Raw genomic sequence first — 19,553 nt, forward strand, 5'->3', positions numbered from 1 at the left:
ATAGGGGTGGTATATGGGAAATCTGTATTTTCTGCATGATTTTTCTGTAAACCTACAACTTCTCTAATTAAAAAAAAAATACCCGGGTTATGCAGTTCTGGCACCAGCTATATATAGACCATGCTGTATTTGTCCAAAGCTTCACTGCATCTTTGATAATGGGAAATTTGAAGCTCCAGGTTGATCTTAGCCAGCTTCTGGTATAGGGTATATCTGTTGCAGGAATAACCGCTCTGTAGAAAAAACAAAACCAAGCAAATCAAAACCCCTTTAGTTGAAATAATATACTCTAAAATAAACAAGAAGCTGGTTTTATATAGTATTAGTCAGGAGTAGAGACTTCCTAAAGCCAAATTCTTCATTGAATTCTAGATTCAGGGATTAATTGATTCAACAAATATTTATTGAGTACCTACTATGTTCTAGGAACCAGGGAATCAGTGATGAACAAAATAGACAAAAATCCTGCCTTCATGGACTTTATAGTCTCATGGGACAAAAGGCAAAAATAAACAAACCAATAAATAAATAACATTATAGTATGTTAGCGAAAAAAAAAACACACAAGGAAAGGGAAATGTGAAATTTTGGGAGGGGGTGAAATTTTACATAGGTTAGCCATGGAAATGCTCCCTGAAAAGGTGACTTTTGAGGAAAAACATAAAGGAAGTAAGGAAGCTTGCAATGCAAGTATCTGTGTGAAGAGCATTTTAGACAGAGGAATAGCAAGTACAAAGACCCTGAGGTACAAGAGTGCCTTGAGCATTTGAGGAATAGCAAGACTACTGTGAGGCTACAGTAGAAAGACTGAGGAGAAGGAGTGACCATGAAGGGTTCTGTGGATCATACTAAAGAATTTAATTATTACTCCAAATGAGATTGGAAGACATTGTAAAGTCTGAAGCAGATGTTGAGTAAAAAATACCTGATTGGGTGTTGGCTTGAGGGACAACTTTCTGAGAAAGGATTTTCCAGAAGACAAAAACAATTGAACTGCAAGGGTTTTCCAAGAGAATGGAACAATGGAACCTACACTACAGAACTACAGGTAAGTAACACCTGGTGATAAACCAGTTTTGGGCCAGGAGAGCAAGCTCAACAGATTGGATTTATCATACCAACCAATGTATATTTGCTACCTACACTGTAAGACCCCCTATGTAAAATGGCAACTTAACATTGGCTAATCAGAACATTACCTTGCTTGCTTCCTTCTTTGCCCTATATAAGCCATCCCTTTCCACTCCCTTGGTAGAGCTCCTTTCTACTTTCAGAATGGGATGCGGGCCCAATTCATGAACTGCTTGATAAGGCTATGAGATCCTAAATTGTGTAAAAAGTTTTCTTTTAACCCAGAGGAATGACATGATATGATTTTAAAAGGCTGACTTTGGTTGCTGCATTGAGAATACACTGTAGAGAAGACAAGGGCAGAAGTAGGAAGATGAGTTAGGAGTTTTTACAATAATTCAAGAGAGCTACAAAAAGAGTCAAGGTTGGCATCATGGTTTCTACTTTTTTGAGAATGTGTTTTTTTAAAAGTTTAAAAAAGACTGCTATAATGAAATCAACAAAAAGTGGGTTCTTTTCTTCTCCATGCATTATAAAGACCAATTCCTGAGACACTGGGGTTTCAAAGAGAGAAAGAATTTGCATGCCCAAGCAAAGGAGGTCAGTGGCCTAATGGCTGAAAATTGCCTTCCTGATTTTTAGAATTTTAGATTTTAAGTTTTTAAGGATTCTAACAGGGAAGGGTGGAGGGGTTACCATCACAATAGCAAGTATATACAAGGGTGAGGCTAAATCTAGAGTAACTATAACCAGGGATGAGATCAGTTAAGAATGACCATCATAATAGCGAGTATATACAAGGGTGAGGCTAAGAATAGAGAAAACATAAACAGGAGTGAGACTACTCTAGGTAGCTTCAGTAATTTCAGGTATTAATTTAGGCCATTAGTAATCTGCATAATGATCTGCATAATGATTAGTAATCATAATTATTTGTTAATTCTTAACCCTCAGCTTATATTATGCCCCTTCTTTCACGTTGTTGTTATCAGATTTATAGAATTTAAATTGATCATGATAAGAGAAAATAGTTACTGTGCAGCTCAATCATAATTCCTTGTGATTCCCACTTCATTTGTACTCTTTTTTTTAATATTTATTTATTATTATTTTTTAATTACACTAAAAAAATATATATGAGGTCCCATTCAACCCCACCGCCCCCGCCCCCCACTCCCCCCACAGCAACACTCTCTCCCATCATCGTGATACATCCATTGCACCTGGTAAGTTCATCTCTGAGCATCACTGCACCCCATAGTCAATGGTCCACATCATAGCCCAGACTCTCTCACGTTCCATCCAGTGGGCCCTGGGGGGATCTACAGTGTCCCGTAATTGTCCGTGAAGCACTATCCAGGACAACTCCACGTCCCGAAAACGCCTCCACATCTCATCTCTTCCTCCCGTTCCCCACACCCAGCAGCCCCCATGGCTACCGTTCCCACACCCATTCCACATTTTCTCTGTGGACATTGGATTGGTTGTGTCCATTGCACACCTATGTCAAGTGAGGGCTTAGATTCCACATGGGTACTGGATGCACTCTTCCCACTTCTAGTTGTAGACACTCTAGGCTCCATGTTGTGGTGGTTGACCTTCTTCAACTCCATGTTAGCTGAGTGGAGTAAGTCCAATAAGTCAAAGTGTAGGAGCTGAAGTCTGTTGAGGCTCTGGGCCTGGGTGTCATATTATCAGTCCAGAGATTCAAATCCCCTACATATATCTTAAACCCAGCACCAACTACAATTCCAGTAAAGTAGCATGCAAGTCTTGTGAAAAGAGATCCCCTCTGAGTCCATTTCCATCACGCAGAAACACCAGCTCCAAAGAAGGGCCATCTGTCATGGCAGTGAACCCCTTCTGCCATGACCATAGAACCCGTGGGTCTCTTTATCCCTCAAAAGAACCAATACCTGGGGTTGTATCTACCTTATCTGTCTCTTAGACTCTGTTCAGTTGTACATAGGGGTATTCCTTCTGACAACCTCCAGACTCTTTTTTAGAGACTCACAGCCTTATAATCTCATTTCTCCTTTCCATTTCCCCCTTACATTAGGTCAAACCGCTTCCCGAAGTCATGTTATTATATGTAGACAGGTATATTCTGCTGTTCCGCATTGAATCTTTAATTCAAGGTCATTTTCTAGTTGCTTCTTCAGCTGGTATGTGGTAGTGATCCCTCGGTGCCAGGGAGGCTCATCCCCGGGTGTCGTATCCCACGCTGGGGGGAATGCATCGCATCTACATGCTGAGTTTGGCTGTGAGAGTGGCCACATTTGAGTAACATGAAGGCTGTCAGGAGGAAACCCCCAGGCACAATGCTACTCTAGGCCTTGTTCTTATTGCAGGTGCATAGGCTCAAAAGTGTAGCCATTAGTATCAAGAGCCCACTGTTGGGCCCTCCTTCCTTCCTGGTTCTTGCCGTTGCACCTGGAGGATTGCCGCTGCTCTCCCAGGGCCCACAACAGTGACCCCCCGGCCAGGAGCCCAGTACCCCCCAAGCTGTTGTTTTTAATTGTTTCCACTATGAGTATATATAGACATTACCATATACCCTGGGCATATGCCCTGTATAACTCCCTGTCAACCATATATATCCTGTCAATAACATCCCATATCAGTATTCCTCCGCTGCCATTGTTGAACCACTCTGTGATCCAAAACTTCCCGTAAAGTGAATCCCAACATAATGTCAGCTTCAGAAGAGTCTTAGATCACCAAAATTCATATATACAATATACAGTATTTCCCCAGATCCACCATAAAACCTTTTCCCTTCCACAGCAATAATCTTTTAACTTATTCATATCATATTTCCTGAAACTGATGTACAGACTCCGAAACTATAGTTTTCAAACAAGGTAACATTTGTGCTTACTATGTGGTCCATACTTTAGGTTGTACAGTTTTCTAAATTTTTTAGTTATCCTATGTTTTGTCTTATGGTTTTCATTATTAGTCTGTCGTCCCCTATATGTTTTTGGTGTAATATTAGCTGTTTTATATTCATCCTCGTGTACTCTCTTATACATAACTCTCTTATACATAACTCCTCTTTTGCCCCCTTATTTACCTTTGTTCCATCCATTGCACGTCCATTTTCCCCTCCCCTTAGGGCCCACAATGCCTGCCAATCTAATGCCCTGGGAGCCGTCCTTTCTCACGAGAGATACAGTTCTCTCTATTCGACGGCATTAGTCTTCCCCAGGATATGGGTCCACCCCACCCAATGGTAGAACCCACCTTGGCAAAATGAGCCTTCAGCTATTCCCTCCGGAGTCCGTGCCGCATCAGACCATACCCCCTGAGCGTCCTAACCAGGTAACCCTCCTACTTATACTTTGATACGTTTTACTCAACATTTAGTTCTCTACGAACTTCTGGCACTCTCCCATGTTTGTATGTTGCCCCTCCCTCCCACCTATTTCTTGGACCATATTACCTCTCTTCCCATCCCCAGCCCCCCTCAAACCCAGAAAACCCCACCCGAAGGTAACCCCTTGCCCCCATTTTGTCCCTTCTTTGTGCTCATACTTACCCCCAGCTCATCACAGATTCCACCCCTACAGACATTAACTCACATCCTTCCTCCACTCCCCGATTTCCAGTAAGCCACTTTTCCAGACTCTAGCTCTCTGAGGCAGTTAACTTATTTCATATCATTGAGGTCATATAGTATTTGTCCTTCAATGCCTGGGTTGCTTCACTCAACATAAGATTCTCAAGGTTCATCCATGTTATCACGTGCGATTGTAGTGTATTGGTTCTTACAGCTGAGTAGTATTCCATTGTGTGTATATACCACATTTTATTGATCCACTCATCTGTTGATGGACTTTTGGATTGATTCCAACTTTTGGCGATGGGGAACAATGCTGCTATGAACATTGGTGTACATATATCGGTTTGTGTCCTTGTTTTCAGATCTGATGGGTATATACCCAGCAGTGGTATTGCTGAGTCATATGGCAAATCTATGGATAATTTTTTGAGAAACTGCCAAACTGTCCTCCAGAATGGTTGGATCCTTCTGCATTCCCACCAGCAATGGATGAGTGTTCCCCTTTCTTCACATCCTCTCCAGCATTTGTATTCTACTGTTTTTTTCATGGCTGCTAATCTTATGGGAGTAAGATGGTATCTCATTGTAGTTTTGATTTGCATTTCCCTGATAGCTAGGGATTTGGAGAATTTTTTCATGTGCTTTTTAGCCATTTGTATTTCTTCTTTGGAGAAGTGTCTGTTTAAATCTTTTTCCCATTTTTTAAATGGGTTGTTTATCTTTTTGTTTTCGAGATCTATGAGTTCTTTATATATGCAAGTTATAAGTCTCTTATCAGGTATATGGTTGCCAAATATTTTCTCCCATTGTGTGGGTTCCCTTTTTACTTTCTTGACAAACTCCTTTGAGGTGCAGAAGGCTTTAATTTTGAGGTAGTCCCATTTATCTATTTGTTCTTTTGCTGCTCGTGCTTTTGGTGTGATATTCATGAAGCCATTTCCTATTACAAGGTCCTGTAGATGTTTCCCTACACTGCTTTCTAAGGTCTTTATGGTCTTGGCTCTTATATTTAGGTCTTTGATCCATCTTGAGTTGATCTTTGTATAAGGTGTGAGATGGTAATCCTCTTTCATTCTTCTACATATGGCTATCCAGTTCTCCAGGCACCATTTGTTGAATAGGCCATTCTCTCCCAGTTGAGAGGGTTTGGTGGCTTTATCGAATATTATATGGCTATATACATGAGGTTCTATATCTGAACTTTCAATTCGATTCCATTGGTCTGTGTGTCTCTCCTTATGCCAGTACCATGCTGTTTTCACTACTGTAGCTTTGTAGTATGTTTTGAAGTCAGGAAGTGTGATTCCTCCTATTTCGTTTTTCTTTTTCAATATGTCTTTGGCTATTCGGGGCCTCTTTTTATTCCAAATAAATTTCATAGTTAGTTTTTCTAGTTCCTTAAAGAAGGCTGTGTTGATTTTTATTGGGATTGCATTGAATGTGTAGATCAGTTTTGGTAGGATAGACATCTTAATAATATTCAGTCTTCCTATCCATGAACAGGGAATATTCTTCCATTTATTTAGGTCTTCTTTGATTTCCTTGAACAATCTTGTATAGTTCTCGATGTATAAGTTTTTTACCTCTTTAGTTAAATTTATTCCTAAGTATTTGATTTTTTTATTTACTATTGTGAATGGTATTTGTTTCTTGATTTCCTCCTGATCTTGCTCATTATTGGTGTATAGAAATGCTACTGATTTTTGCGCATTGATCTTATAACCTGCGACTTTGCTAAACTCATTTATGAGTTCTAGGAGCTTTGTTGTAGATCTCTCAGGGTTTTCTATATATAGGATCATGTCATCTGCAAATAATGAAATTTTGACTTCTTCCCTTCCAATTTGAATGCCTTTTATATCTGGTTCTTGTCTCAGTGCTCGAGCCAGTACTTCCAAGACAATGTTAAATAGGAGCGGAGACAATGGGCATCCTTGTCTTGTTCCTGATTTTAGAGGGAAGGATTTCAGGATTTCGCCATTGTAAACAATGTTGGCTTTAGGTTTTTCATATATACTCTTTATCATGTTCAAAAAGTTTCCTTGTATTCCGATCTTTTGGAGTGTTTTTATCAGGAAGGGGTGCTGTATTTGGTCAAATGCCTTTTCTGCATCTATAGATATAATCATGTGTTTTTTTTCTCTCAATCTGTTTATATGGTGTATTACATTGATTGATTTTCTTATGTTGAACCATCCTTGCATACCTGGAATAAATCCCACTTGGTCATGGTGTATAATTCGTTTAATGTGTTGTTGAATACGATTAGCAAGTATTTTGTTAAGTATTTTTGCGTCTAGGTTCATTAGAGAAATTGGTCTGTAATTTTCCTTTCTTGTGGTGTCTTTGTTTGGCTTTGGTACTAGGGTAATGTTGGCATCATAGAAGGAATTAGGCAGTGTTCCTTCTGTTTCGATTTTTTGGAATAGTTTCAACAGGATTGGTGTTAGTTCTTTCCGGAACGTTTTGTAGAATTCACCTGTGAAGCCGTCTGGCCCTGGGCTCTTCTTAGTTGGGAGATTTTTAATGACTGATTCTATCTCTTTGCTTGTGATTGGTTTGTTAAGATCATCAATTTCTTCTTTCGTCAGTATGGGCTGCTTATGTATTTCTAGGAATTTGTCCATTTCCTCTAAATTGTCATTTTTGTTGGAATATAGTTTTTCAAAGTATCCTCTTATGATAGTCTTTATTTCTGTGGGGTCAGTGGTGATATCACCTTTCTCATTTCTTATTTTGTGTATTTGCATCTTTTCTCTTTTTTTCTTTGTTAGTCTCGCTAAAGGTTTGTCAATTTTGTTGATCTTCTCAAAAAACCAGCTCTTGGTCTTGCTTATTTTTTCAAGTGCCTTCTTATTTTCTATTTCATTTAGTTCTGCTCTTATCTTTGTTATTTCCTTCCTTCTTCTTCCTGTTGGGTTACTTTGTTGTTGTTTTTCTAATTCCTTCAAATGTGCAGTTAATTCTTCAATTTCTGCTCTTTCTTCTTTTTTGATATATGAATTTATGGCTATAAATTTCCCTCTCAGTACCACTTTTGCTGCATCCCATAAATTTTGGTATCTTGTGTTATCATTATCATTTGTTTCAAGGTAGTCATTGATTTCTTTTGAGATTTCCTCTTTGACCCACTGTTTTTCTAAGAGTGTGCTGTTTAATTTCCAAATCGTCATGTGAAGTCTGGGTCTCTGTCCCTTGCAAATTTCCAGCTTGACTCCACTGTGGTCAGAGATATTGTTTTGTATGATTTCGATCTTTCTGAATTCATTAAGCCTTTCTTTGTGGCCTAGCATATGGTCAATCTTGGAGAATGTTCCATGTGCGCTTGAGAAAAATGTATATCCTGCTGTGTTTGGGTGTAATGATCTATATATGTCTATTAGATCCAGCTCTTCTAATATACTGTTCAAATGTTTTGTTTCTTTAGTGATTCTCTTTTGAGATGTTCTGTCCAGAGTTGATAGTGGTGTATTAAAATCCCCCACTATAATTGTAGATGCATCTATTCTTTCACTTAGTTTTTCCAGCGTTTGCCTCACATATTTAGAGGCGCCCTTGTTAGGAGCATAAATATTTATGATTGTTCGATCTTCTTGACAAATTGTCCCTTTCACTAAAATATAGTATCCTTCTTTGTCTCTCACAATTGTTTCGCATTTAAAGTCTATTTTGTCTGATATTAATATAGCTACTCCTGCCTTTTTTTGGTTGTTGTTTGCTTGTATGATTGTTTTCCAGTCATTCACTTTCAACCTCCATTAGTCTCTGGGTCTAAGATGTGTCTCTTGTAGGCAGCATATAGATGGGTCGTATTTCCTTATCCAGTGTCCCAGTCTGAATCTTTTGATAGGTGAGTTTAATCCGTTGACATTCAGTGTTATTACGTTTAGAGAGTTATTTATGGTAGCCATATTTTGGTTGGATTTGTGTTTGTTATATTTTGTTTGTATTATTTTATTTTCCCCTTCTATTTTTGTCTTTCTTGTTGCTTTTACACTCTCCTCCATCTCTGACTGTCCTGTTTTTTCCTTTCTTCCTGCAGAATTCCCTTAAGAATTTCTTGAAGGGGAGGTTTCTTGTTGATATACTCTTTCAGTTTCTGTTTATCTGTGAATATTTTGAACTCTCCATCATTTTTGAATGCTAGTTTAGCTGGATAGAGTATTCTTGGTTGGAAATTTTTTTCCTTTAGTACCTTGACTATATCATACCACTGCCTTCTTGCCTCCATCGTTTCAGATGAGAAATCAGCACTTAATCTTATGGAGTTTCCCTTGTATGTGATGGTTTTCTTTTCTCTTGCTGCTTTTAGAATTTTTTCTTTGTCTTGAGCATTGGATAATTTGACAAGTATATGTCTTGGGGTGGGCCTGTTGGGGTTTATGACCAGTGGCGTGCGCTGTGCTTCTTGGATATGTACATCTGTCTCTTTCAGTAGATTTGGGAAGTTTTCATTCATTATTTCCTGCAACACTCCTTCTGACCCCTTTCCCTTCTCTTCTCCTTCTGGAATGCCTATAATACGTATGTTTGAGCGTTTTGCGTTATCATTCAGGTCCCTAAGTCCTATCTGGATTTTTTCTACCTTTTTATTGACCACTTCTACTATCTGTTTGATTTCCAATGCACTGTCTTCCACATCACTAATTCTCTGTTCTGCCTCTTCTAGTCTGCTGATATTTGCTGCAAGTGTATTTTTGATTTCTTGAATTGTGGTGTTCATTTCCATCATATCTGTTATTTTTTTGCGCATGTCTGCAATTTCCCCTCCAAGTGTTGTCTTTACGCTGTTAACCTCTTTCATTACTTCATCAAATTTGTCGGTGATAAATGTTCTGAGATCTTTCATTGCTTGTGCGAAGTCCTGCCCCCCTTCCTGATTTTCAGTTTGTTGATTGGATTCAGCCATGTTTTCCTGATTACTGGTTTGGTTTGTAGATTTTTGTTGCTGTCTTGTCAACATTTTTTCTTGACGGGTTTAATCAGTTCCTTAGCTTCTTTGTCTAGTCTTGGAGATTAATTAGCTGTTGTTTTTGCGTAAGTGTTATATCTTCTCTTTGTCACTTTGTTCTTCTTATTCCAATTTCTTATTGCTAGTTAAGCTCACTTTAAAGGAAAGTATTAGTGCTGGGGAAAGTCAATTGTGTAAGGAAGGAAAAAGTGTGAAGTAGTATTGGTGATATATGTTTACAAAGCAACAATATGAGTTCTGGGAGGATGGAGGTTAGATCATGTAAATTGTGTAGAGTTATAGTAGTAGGAAAGTACCTATAATGAGGTAGACGACTGAATATGGGAGGAATGTGGTACGTACTAAGAGGCTATTGTTTTCGTGAGAGAGGGAAAGAGAAAAGAAAGGTAATAGTTTCAGGGACGAATACCAGATGGAAAACTAAACAAAGGTATTAGAAATTAAGAGTTAGACACTTTGTGGATCAAAGAAAGGGTGATGGAATATAGGAGGGATAGCAGATGGTGGAGGATATCAAGTTGTAGGGGAAAGGGGATAGTGTACATAGGCTAAATCTATTCACAGAGAAATGATGCAGTGGAGGGTGAGGAAACCCAGCAAATGTGAGGTATTTCCTGTAGGACCTATTGTATTGTTAAGGTAAAATAGTATAAGAAGAATATTGGGGACAAGAAAGAGAGGATTAAAAAAAAAAAAAAAAGAACAACAACAACAACAACAACAACAAAAAATAAAAAAAATTAAAAAAACCAAAGAACAGAAACCCCGCCGCCAGGCTCGGCTGGGCTCAGCTGGGCTCCGGTCCCCCGCCCGCCGCCTGCCACGGCTCGGCTGGGCTCGGCTGGGCCCGGCTGGGCTCGGCTGGGCTCGGGTCCCCCACCTGCCGCCAGCCGTGGCTCGGCCGGGCTCGGCTTCCCCTCCCGCTGCGGCTTGGCTGGGCTCGGCTGGGCTTGGCTTTCCCGCCCGGCGCGGCGCAGCGCGGCTCGGCTCTCCCGCTCGCCACCCAGCGCGGCGCGGCTGGGCTCGGCCGAGCTCAGCCGGGCTCGGCCACCCTGCCCGCCGTGGCTCAGCCGGGCTCGGCCGGACTCGGCTTCCCCGCCCACCGCCCGCCGCTGCGGTGCAGCGTGGCTCGGCTCTCCCGCCCGCCGCCCGCCGCGGCGCGGCTGGGCTCGGCTGGGCTCGGCTGGGCTCGGCTTCCCGGCCCGCCGCGGCTCGGCTGGGTTCTACTGGGCTCGGCTGGGCTCGGTTCCCCCGCCCGCCTCCCGCCGCGGCGCAACGCTGCTCGGCTCGGCTCTTCCGCCCGCTGCCCGCCGCGGCGTGGCTCGTATCCCCCGCCCGCTGCCCACCGCGGCCCAGCTAGGCTACCCTGGCCGCCGCCCGCCGGGGCTCCGCGCGGTTCTAGCTGCCTCGGCTCCGCCTACCCAAGGAGGGAGTCCTCCACATGTAGCTGGGATCTCCGTGTATATTTCACAGATGGATCCTCTCTGTTACCTTCCCTCCAAATCGATGTCCAGACACCTCCGGACCAGGAAAAATCCCGAAACAGCCGGTCCCAAAGAGTCTCCGACGCCTCCCAGCCGATTCCCCCCAGGAGCTAGTAACCGGGAAGTTCACTCAGCCGCCATCTTGCCTCCCCCTCCTGAAAAGTCCCAAATTATATCTTATAGAGCAGTCCTTTCCGTTACCTTCCCACCAAATCGATGTCCAGACACTTCCTGCCCTGAAAAAATCCTGAAAAAGCCTGGTCCCGGAGAACCTCCAGCGGTGCCCAGCTGCCTCTTCCCAGGAGGGACGGCAAGGCAAGCTCACTCAGCCACCATCTTGCTGGAAGTCATCTTCATTTGTACTCTTAAACCAGGGTTGCTACATAAAATCCAAGATGCCCAGTTAAACCTGAATTTCAGATAAATAATTTTTGTTTTGAATAAGTATATTCCAAATATATGGGACATATTTACACTAAAGAAAATATTTGTTGTTTATCTGAATTTCTAATTTAACTAGGCCTTCTGTATATTTATTTGCTAAATCTGGTAACTCTATCCTAAATTGGTCAGATCTCTTTAATATTTTCTCTTTTCTTCATGATGCCTTACCTTTCTGGTGAGGGTGGTGGAGGAGGAGGTATAATTAACTTGGACTGTAAGTGAGAGGTTACTTTTTGATTGAATAATCTTTTGGCTTTAGCTTTTTGCTTTCTTCTTTGTTGTTTGAATTTGGGCATGATTTCTGTAGAAAGAAAATTTTTTAAAACATTTTTTATGGAAGAATAATATGTACATACAGAAATGTACACAAATAATAAGTATATAGTTAAATGAATTATCACAAAGTGAACACACCCTTGTAACTACCACCACTGTTAAGAAATAGGTCAATACAAGCACACTACAAGTTCCCTGATGTGGAGAAAAATTTAAACCAGATTTAAATATCTTTAGAAAGACTTTGGCCTTAGCATTACATCACTCTCTAATTTTGTTTTGCTTGTGTTGCTTTTCTTCACTGAGTCAAATTAATTTCCCTTTTTTTATATCAGAGAACATGCTAGAGTTGGGCTATGATCATTTATTAAAAGGAAATAAATTTCTCTGGCAGTAAAATTTACTGAGCATCCTCTGTGATAAAGGAAGTTGGCCGTGGGAGGAGGAAACAAAATTGACCATTTATTGGATGCCTGTTTGCTTTTAGACACCTTCACATACCTTTTTCTCAGTTAACCCTTAACACCTTGCAAGGTATTATCCCTGACAAGGAGGATTTTTATTTGCACTTATTTACATAATAAACGGAGGCTTAGAAAGATTAGATGATTTACCCAAAGTAATGCAACAAGGTATTAAATCCAGATTTGTAAATCTCCAAAGACCATGCTTGCTGGAACATGGAGACTGATATGACTATAGACAAAGAAGAGAGTTTATTGAGAAGCTCTCCCAATGGAGGGGGTCTGAAGAACAGACTTCAGCCCCCCCACCAGCATGGTGGGGGTCTGAAGAGAGACTTCAGCCCACTCCTGGAAGGGGGGGATTTGAATTTATACAGAACTTTCCAAGGCAGGAAATGATAGTTGGTGGGAGGGGGTTGAGGGTCCAAATGAAGTGCAGGGACCAATAGGAAGCCCTAGAGGTGAAAACTTTCCCTGATAGTGACTAGAAGATAGTGGGTTAGGGAGTTCTGGTTTCTTGGAACGCTGTAGGAGCAGATGTTTCTTTGATCGGTAGGGATTTTGTCTCCCTCTGATATGCAGGTAGGGAAGGTTTCTGTTTCCCTTTACTCCCGTCTCTATGTGGTTTCTTTGTTTAACCTGTGGGGAAATGCCCATGCCCTTAGACATGTAGGCTTATGGGAGAGGGGTTAGCCTTTCCCCAATGCTTATCAGGGGAAACTGAGCTATAGCTTGTTAATTATTGCAACCCTCTAACAGTAATACACTGTGGTGCACTAGTAAATAAGTAATATCAAATGAAATAGCAATTACCCCAAATCTTAGACATGGGTGTTTCAAAACACTTATGGTTTTAACATTTTAAAACAATACCTTGTATCTTTTTATTTTAAACCAGATCCTTTTCTGGAGAAAATTAAAACAGAGCTGGTTTGATCTGAAGCTCCAGAAGGGCTTTGCAAGTTTTGCTACCTGAGGAACAAAGCTGTTGTTAGGCCAGTAGCAGAACAAAAAATGTTTCAAGGCCTGGGCTTCTCCTGGGCCTCCTTCCCATTCAATGTTCCCTTACTTTTGAATAGGGACAATCTGCCTTCAAAATACACATTCATTCTGCTTTTGTTCCCTCAGTAACCTTCCAGCATTTAGTATGCTGCTCTACACTTGTTCAGCTCTCAGATTAGGCTGGTTGAAGAACCTCCCCACACAGGGCTGTGGGTTATAAAAACTGTAAAGGGGTTTGGTTCCAAAAATGGTAGACTTGTTGAGGGCACCTCTAATGGCAGAGTGGGGACAGTGCATGTATCAACAGGTCTTAAAGGAGTTAAGGCTATCCATAGCATTTTATTGCACTAATTGCCAGATCCCAAGTTCATAGTGTTCTCCTTAATTGTTCTTAGAGACGTGAGAGATATACCCAAAAATATGGCTGACTTCACCTTTAGTACAACACTTTTTCTTTTTGTTTTACACAAGTAATGTCTAAGGGGTTGATTGATTGAATGAATTTTTTTTTAACTTAAAGCAAAAATATTCTGAATGATGCTATTTAGGAGAGGTTCCCAGGAAACAGCAACCTGGTTATTGCCTTGGGGTGGGGGTTGGGAGGTGGGAGGTAAAAGCTCTTCAAATCCAAGCTCTTCAAATCACTGGAAGTCTCTACTCAGGACCCAGTTAACTGATTGGGATCCCTGGAATCTGAGACTTCATGGCAACCTCCCCTTCCTTGTCTTCCATCTGCCATTAATAGCCTTCTTTTCTTCCCTTATGGGCCCCCTCCTCTCCTGATGTCTTTTGTCAGGGATAAAACTGACTTTGAGAACCAGCCTCCTGCCTCTGTTTTTCCTGTACTCACCAATCCTTAAGTTATTATTATTTTTTTAATAAACATCTTTTTATTTTTAAAGATTTATTATTTATTTATTTCTCTCTCCTTCCCCCGCCCCCCCCCCCCCCAGTTGTCTGTTCTCTGTGTCTATTTGCTGTGTGTTCTTCTGTGACCACTTATATCCTTATCAGTGGCACCGGGAATCTGTTTCCTTTTGTTGTGTTATCTTGCTGTGTCAGCTCTCTGTGTGTGCAGTGCCATTTTTGGGCAGGCTGCAATGTCTTTCGCACTGGGCAGCTCTCTTTACGGGGCGCACTCCTTGTGCATGGGGCTCCCTATGTGGGGGACACCCCTGTGTGGCACGGGACAACCCTGTGTGGCACGGGACACCCCTGTGTGGCATGGCACTCCTTGCGCACATCAGCACTGCGTGTGGGCCAGCTCCACATGGGGCAAGGAGGCCCGGGGTTTGAACCACGGACCTCCCATGTGGTAGGCAGACGCCCTATCCATTGGCCCAAGTCTGCTTCCCCAATCCTTAAGTTATGAAAATAAATCTTAAAAAGTAACTGGACTTTCTGGTTAAATTTGGCAGATTGACTATATACTTTTATTTCCACTCCAGTATTGTGCCAGAGTTGGCAACAAGAGTCACATTTTCAAGAAGCTTGTGCAAGCCAGATAAACACTAGTAAAATTAAATTATATAAACTTAAAGTTAAATAAATTACATTAAAAATTTTCAAAATTAATCACTTTCTAATTATTGTACATCATTTTACTGTTTATGGTAGTTTATAATGGTTGTTTATATTATTGTATCTGTATTGTGGAAATACTATAGATGGTATATTACTGCTCATCTCTTCCCAGCTCTACACTGGAAGCTTGAAATTGGCCAGAGTAGAAGTATTTATATTTTGGAAATTGTAAAACTACAAGTTAGTGTTCAATTTATGATTTTGTTGAAAGTTAAGAAAGTGATGAGGGATTTGTTAATAATGCAGATTAACCATAAAAGTGTGTTTTGTCTGTAGCCTTTACATTGTGCGTAGCACAAAAAATTTAGGAAATAGTCTTTTAGTATTCAAAAACTATCATCAGATTCAGTAAAGTACTGCTTATATCACTGAAGTGAAGTTCCAACAGGTCTTTGTTGTTTCAATGTCATCTTACTCCACAGAGTAAACAAAAACATCAACCAACATTCATATTAGGAATTATACTTATTCACAAATGGCAACCATAGGTTGGTTACAGATACAAGAATTTTGTAAAAATCAACAATAGCATTCTGTGACAATCAATTGGTTAAAAGGAATTTAAAATAAAGAGTACTATATATTTTTTATAATTACTTATTATCACTTTACATCAGTAAAAGTTATAAACTTATGTATGTATGTATATGTATGCTTACATATATGTATGCATATATAGTAATTAAACATTTATTTGCATAATACTGCTCTAGTCCCTTCTGAAACACTATGAAAAAGGCAGCAAAGGAATAAGAAAGGATAAACCCATAAAGACATAAGAACGAGAGTGGTGACTACAGCAGATAATAGATATCAACTAAATTATGGGAAATGGAAAGGTAGTAAATGATTTGGTAGGGCAGAGGAATGCTGAGGCTTAACTGCCCAAGGCAAGGAAGCCAAAAAGAAACAAGCCAATTCCCAGAATCCTGGGAAAATTTAAGGTACCTAGTCCCTCAAAAGACGTGGATTAGGGCTAAAAATTGGATTGACTGAGGCTTTATAAGGATTGGATAGATTGGCTAGGCCTCTGGATTTGGTCCTTACTGGTAAAGACTGACAGATTTATTCTCTGGAGAAGTTGAACCTGGGAGGCACTGGATTCTGGGGCACCAAGTACAACAGGGTCAATGTGTGTGCCACCATACGAAAGATGAAGGATGATCTTGAACCAAAAGTAAGACTTTCTGGCCCCTTCCTCCACTCAGCTCCCAGAACACAAGTAACTAAGTTTAGTACCTTGCCTCAAATCCCCACACCCTCTGCTGCAGGGAATAGAAGATTCCTTTCCAGGGAAATTGGCCCAAGAAGAAAGACCTACAGATATTGACATTTAGAGTCCTTTTCCAAAAATGGCAAATGGTGCTGACAGGCTGACAATATCTACCTCCCCTCTGCAGACTTTCCAATCATGTCTTCTGCACTTCTTCTGACATCTGTACCACCAAGGTACAGATTTCAGGAAAATCTCTAACACGAAAGACAAAACCCAAAATAAACGGGGGGAAAAAAAAGAAGCTCAAAGGAAATGGAAAAAATTCAAGAAGTGGAAGAAAATTTCTCAGAAAAAAATTAGTATCTTCAAGAAATAAAATGACATGGCATTTCTAAAACAAGAAGGATAAGAAGCTTTTAGAAATTAAAAATAGCAGAAATAAAATATGCAATAGAACAGTTGGAAGATAAAATTTTAGGAGGGTACAGATAAAATAGAAAAGAGGAGAGGATTTCATCAAATTAACAATACAAAACTATTTCCCAGAACTGAAGGACCTGAACTGCCTCACTGAAATTACCCACTGAATACTCAATATAATGAGTAAAAGAAGATCCACATTGAGTCACACCACCATTTAGAACACCAAGAATAAAAAGGCTTCTCCAGAGAGAAAAAAGTCTACATACAAAGTGCTAAAAATAGAATGGCATCAAACTTCAACAGCAACTTTAGAATTCTGAAGGAAAATGTTTTCCATCTCAGAATTTTCTACCTGGCCAAGATTTCTGTCAAGTGTGAGGACAGAATAAAGAGGAACGATGGGAATTTATAGAACAATGGTGAGAAGTCCCAGGAAGACAGCTTTGCAGCAAACCTAGAGCAGGGGTCGGCAAACTTTTCCTGTCAATGTTTTAGGCTTTGCAGATCATATGGCTAGAGCACTGAAATTTGAATTTCATGTGTTTCATTTGTCACAAAGTACTATTTTTCTTTTATTTTCAGCTATTTAAAAATTTAAAAGCTGGAAGCAGATGTGGCTGAAGCAACTGGGCTCCTGTCTACTATATAGGAGGTCCAGGGTTTGATACCCAGGGCCTCCTGGTGAAGACAAGCTGGGCCATGTGGCCAGCTGGCCCATGTGGAGTGCTGGCCCGTGCAGGAGTGCTGGCCTGCACAGGAGTGCTGGCCCATGCGGAGAGCTGGTGCAGCAAAATGATGCAACAAAAAGAGACACAGAGAAGAGATAATAAGAGACACAGCAGACCCGGGAGCTTAGGTGGCACAAGAGAATGATTGCCTCTTTCCCACTCTGGAATGTCCCAGGATCGGTTCTTGGAGCCGCCTAATGACAATACAAGCAGACACAGAAGAACACACAGCAAAGGGACACAGAGAGTAGACAATGGGGGGAGTGGGAGAAATAAATAAATCTTTTAAAAATAATAAAATTAAATAAAAGCAAGGTGCGCCTTTGCACAAGGCTCACCCTTAAAAAAAAAAAAGAAAAAGGAAAAGCCATTCTGAGTTCCTGAATCCTAGAGTAGTTTGGTGGCCTTAAGGCACAACCAGTAAAAACTGCAGCAGGACAGTGGACTTCAGTAACAAAGCCTCGAAAGGAAAAAAAGACAGATAAATTACTTAGTGTGTTGGACTATTCTTAGCAGAGTTTTACTGCTCTGTAAAGTTGGGACAAAATTAGTGATGAGTGCTTAGGAAAATAAGCATATAAAAAATGGCCAGGAAAAATGTTACACAAAAAAAGAAATGTAATCATAGTAATACTGTATGGCTCAGCTGTCAGCTTGTAAACAGTATTTAATAATAAAAACATTGAATGTTGATTTAACCAAAAATATTGATATTTTTTCTCTTCCAAAAGAGAAAAAAAGTCAGTATTTGTCTAAATTTATATAGTATCTAAAATTGAGGGGGAAATCACAAAATAGTAGTACTAGTATATGCATGTTATTTAGAAACATGGAGGTAAAAATCAGAAAAAAACAATTATAAGAGTTGATAATACTGCCTCTGGCAAGTGGGAGTCAGGATTATAGAGATGAGACAGAGAACTACCATTATTTAAAATATATTATAATAAGACTTGTAGTATTATTTGACTTTAAACTTTCATATGTATAATTAGCTGGAAAAAGAGTACCACCATTCTGAAACTGGGTCATCTCTTTCTAGTCTTTCCCTGGTGAATATTCCAGTGCCTATGCATTCAAATCTCTGAAGAGTCTTATGCAATTCAGCGTATGTTATTTTGGACATTATTTTTCAATGAAAATAATCTAGGAATGAAATCCTATTTCCTGTGTGTGTGTGTAACTGTTGCTGTATCTAATATCCTTCTAGTAAAATGTAGTAATTGACACAGGCAGAAAATTAAGAGAATACTTTAGATCTGTTGGGGTAGAAAGGTACAGTCTGAGATAATTCCTAGATTGCTATTTCATCTGAAAATAATGACAGTGCTTCCAAAAAAAAAGAAAGAATTTCTTCTTCAAACAGAATAGATGGACTCAACAAACTAAAGTTTGTTTTATTATCACTGCTTTATTAAAAATATTAGGTACTCTGCAAGGGAGAACTGTCCCAATTATAAGAGTACACAGCATTCTTCCTCTAATTTAAAACAATATATTTGTCTCTTTTTCAAGAGGGCAAAGAGACATACAAATTCTTACTGCTGGATTAAGTGGGATTCTAATTGCTAACATAGGATAGAAGCTCATTCTTTCATGATTCCTCAAAGCATTTTTCCTATAGATTTATTGAAAACTACCTTTTCTTCATTTTGACTTGTCTTCTTTTTACAAGAATTTAAGACAGAATATAAAAATTTATACCACAACATGATTTGAAAAAAAAAATAGGCAACTGAGGAAATTAGGATACAGTAGACATTCTGTATTTTATTGTTTGTTTAAACTACTTGTGATGCCACCTGTGCTGGTTTTTATTTGAACCAAAAATTAAGCGATGTGACTCTCTCTTGCCACTCTTGCTGAAATGCCTTTTCAGTGCATTTCATAATTAAGGATAAATTTAATTCAATACTTATTTCTTTTAATTAATTTTTTCTTATGCTTGGTTTCCTCAAACAATTTGAAAAATCATTAGACATGTGAAAATTCCCAATTAATTCTGTGATCTCTAGAAATTACTCTGATTTTCACCTATACCTTCTTTCCATCAAGAAAATATTCCCAGGCTGAGGAATCATTGCAACCTCTGGAACTGCTGATAACACATCAAACAATAAGAAAGGAAAGACCATATTACATAGATGTAGTAGCATCAATTTAAATAACTGATCTTTAAACAAAAGAGTCAAGGTTCCCGTAGCCATTATGAATTGTGAAGTATGCTCTTCACCAGAGAGGTGACTTGTTCTTTTCCAAGCATCTAAGTTTTTATACTACTGATTATAAACTAGGTTAATTGTCTTCCCTGATTTCATGTGCTT

General features: G+C 39.8%; 1 protein-coding gene across 1 annotated transcript in view; it reads right to left on the reverse strand.

Moving 5' to 3' along the window:
* PRR11 (proline rich 11) overlaps nt 1-19,553 on the reverse strand; it is a 38,788-nt gene that overhangs the window by 13,782 nt on the left and 5,453 nt on the right. The window contains exons 2-3 of the mRNA XM_004468210.5: nt 11,705-11,837; nt 83-233 (exon numbers count right to left, since the gene is read on the reverse strand). Of these exons, the coding sequence (XP_004468267.1) occupies nt 83-233; nt 11,705-11,832 (279 nt within the window). The 5' untranslated portion in view covers nt 11,833-11,837. The remainder of the gene's footprint in view (nt 1-82; nt 234-11,704; nt 11,838-19,553) is intronic.

Source organism: Dasypus novemcinctus, chromosome 21 (genome assembly GCF_030445035.2).
Source record: "Dasypus novemcinctus isolate mDasNov1 chromosome 21, mDasNov1.1.hap2, whole genome shotgun sequence".
In the NCBI taxonomy this organism is placed as follows: Eukaryota; Metazoa; Chordata; class Mammalia; order Cingulata; family Dasypodidae; genus Dasypus; species Dasypus novemcinctus.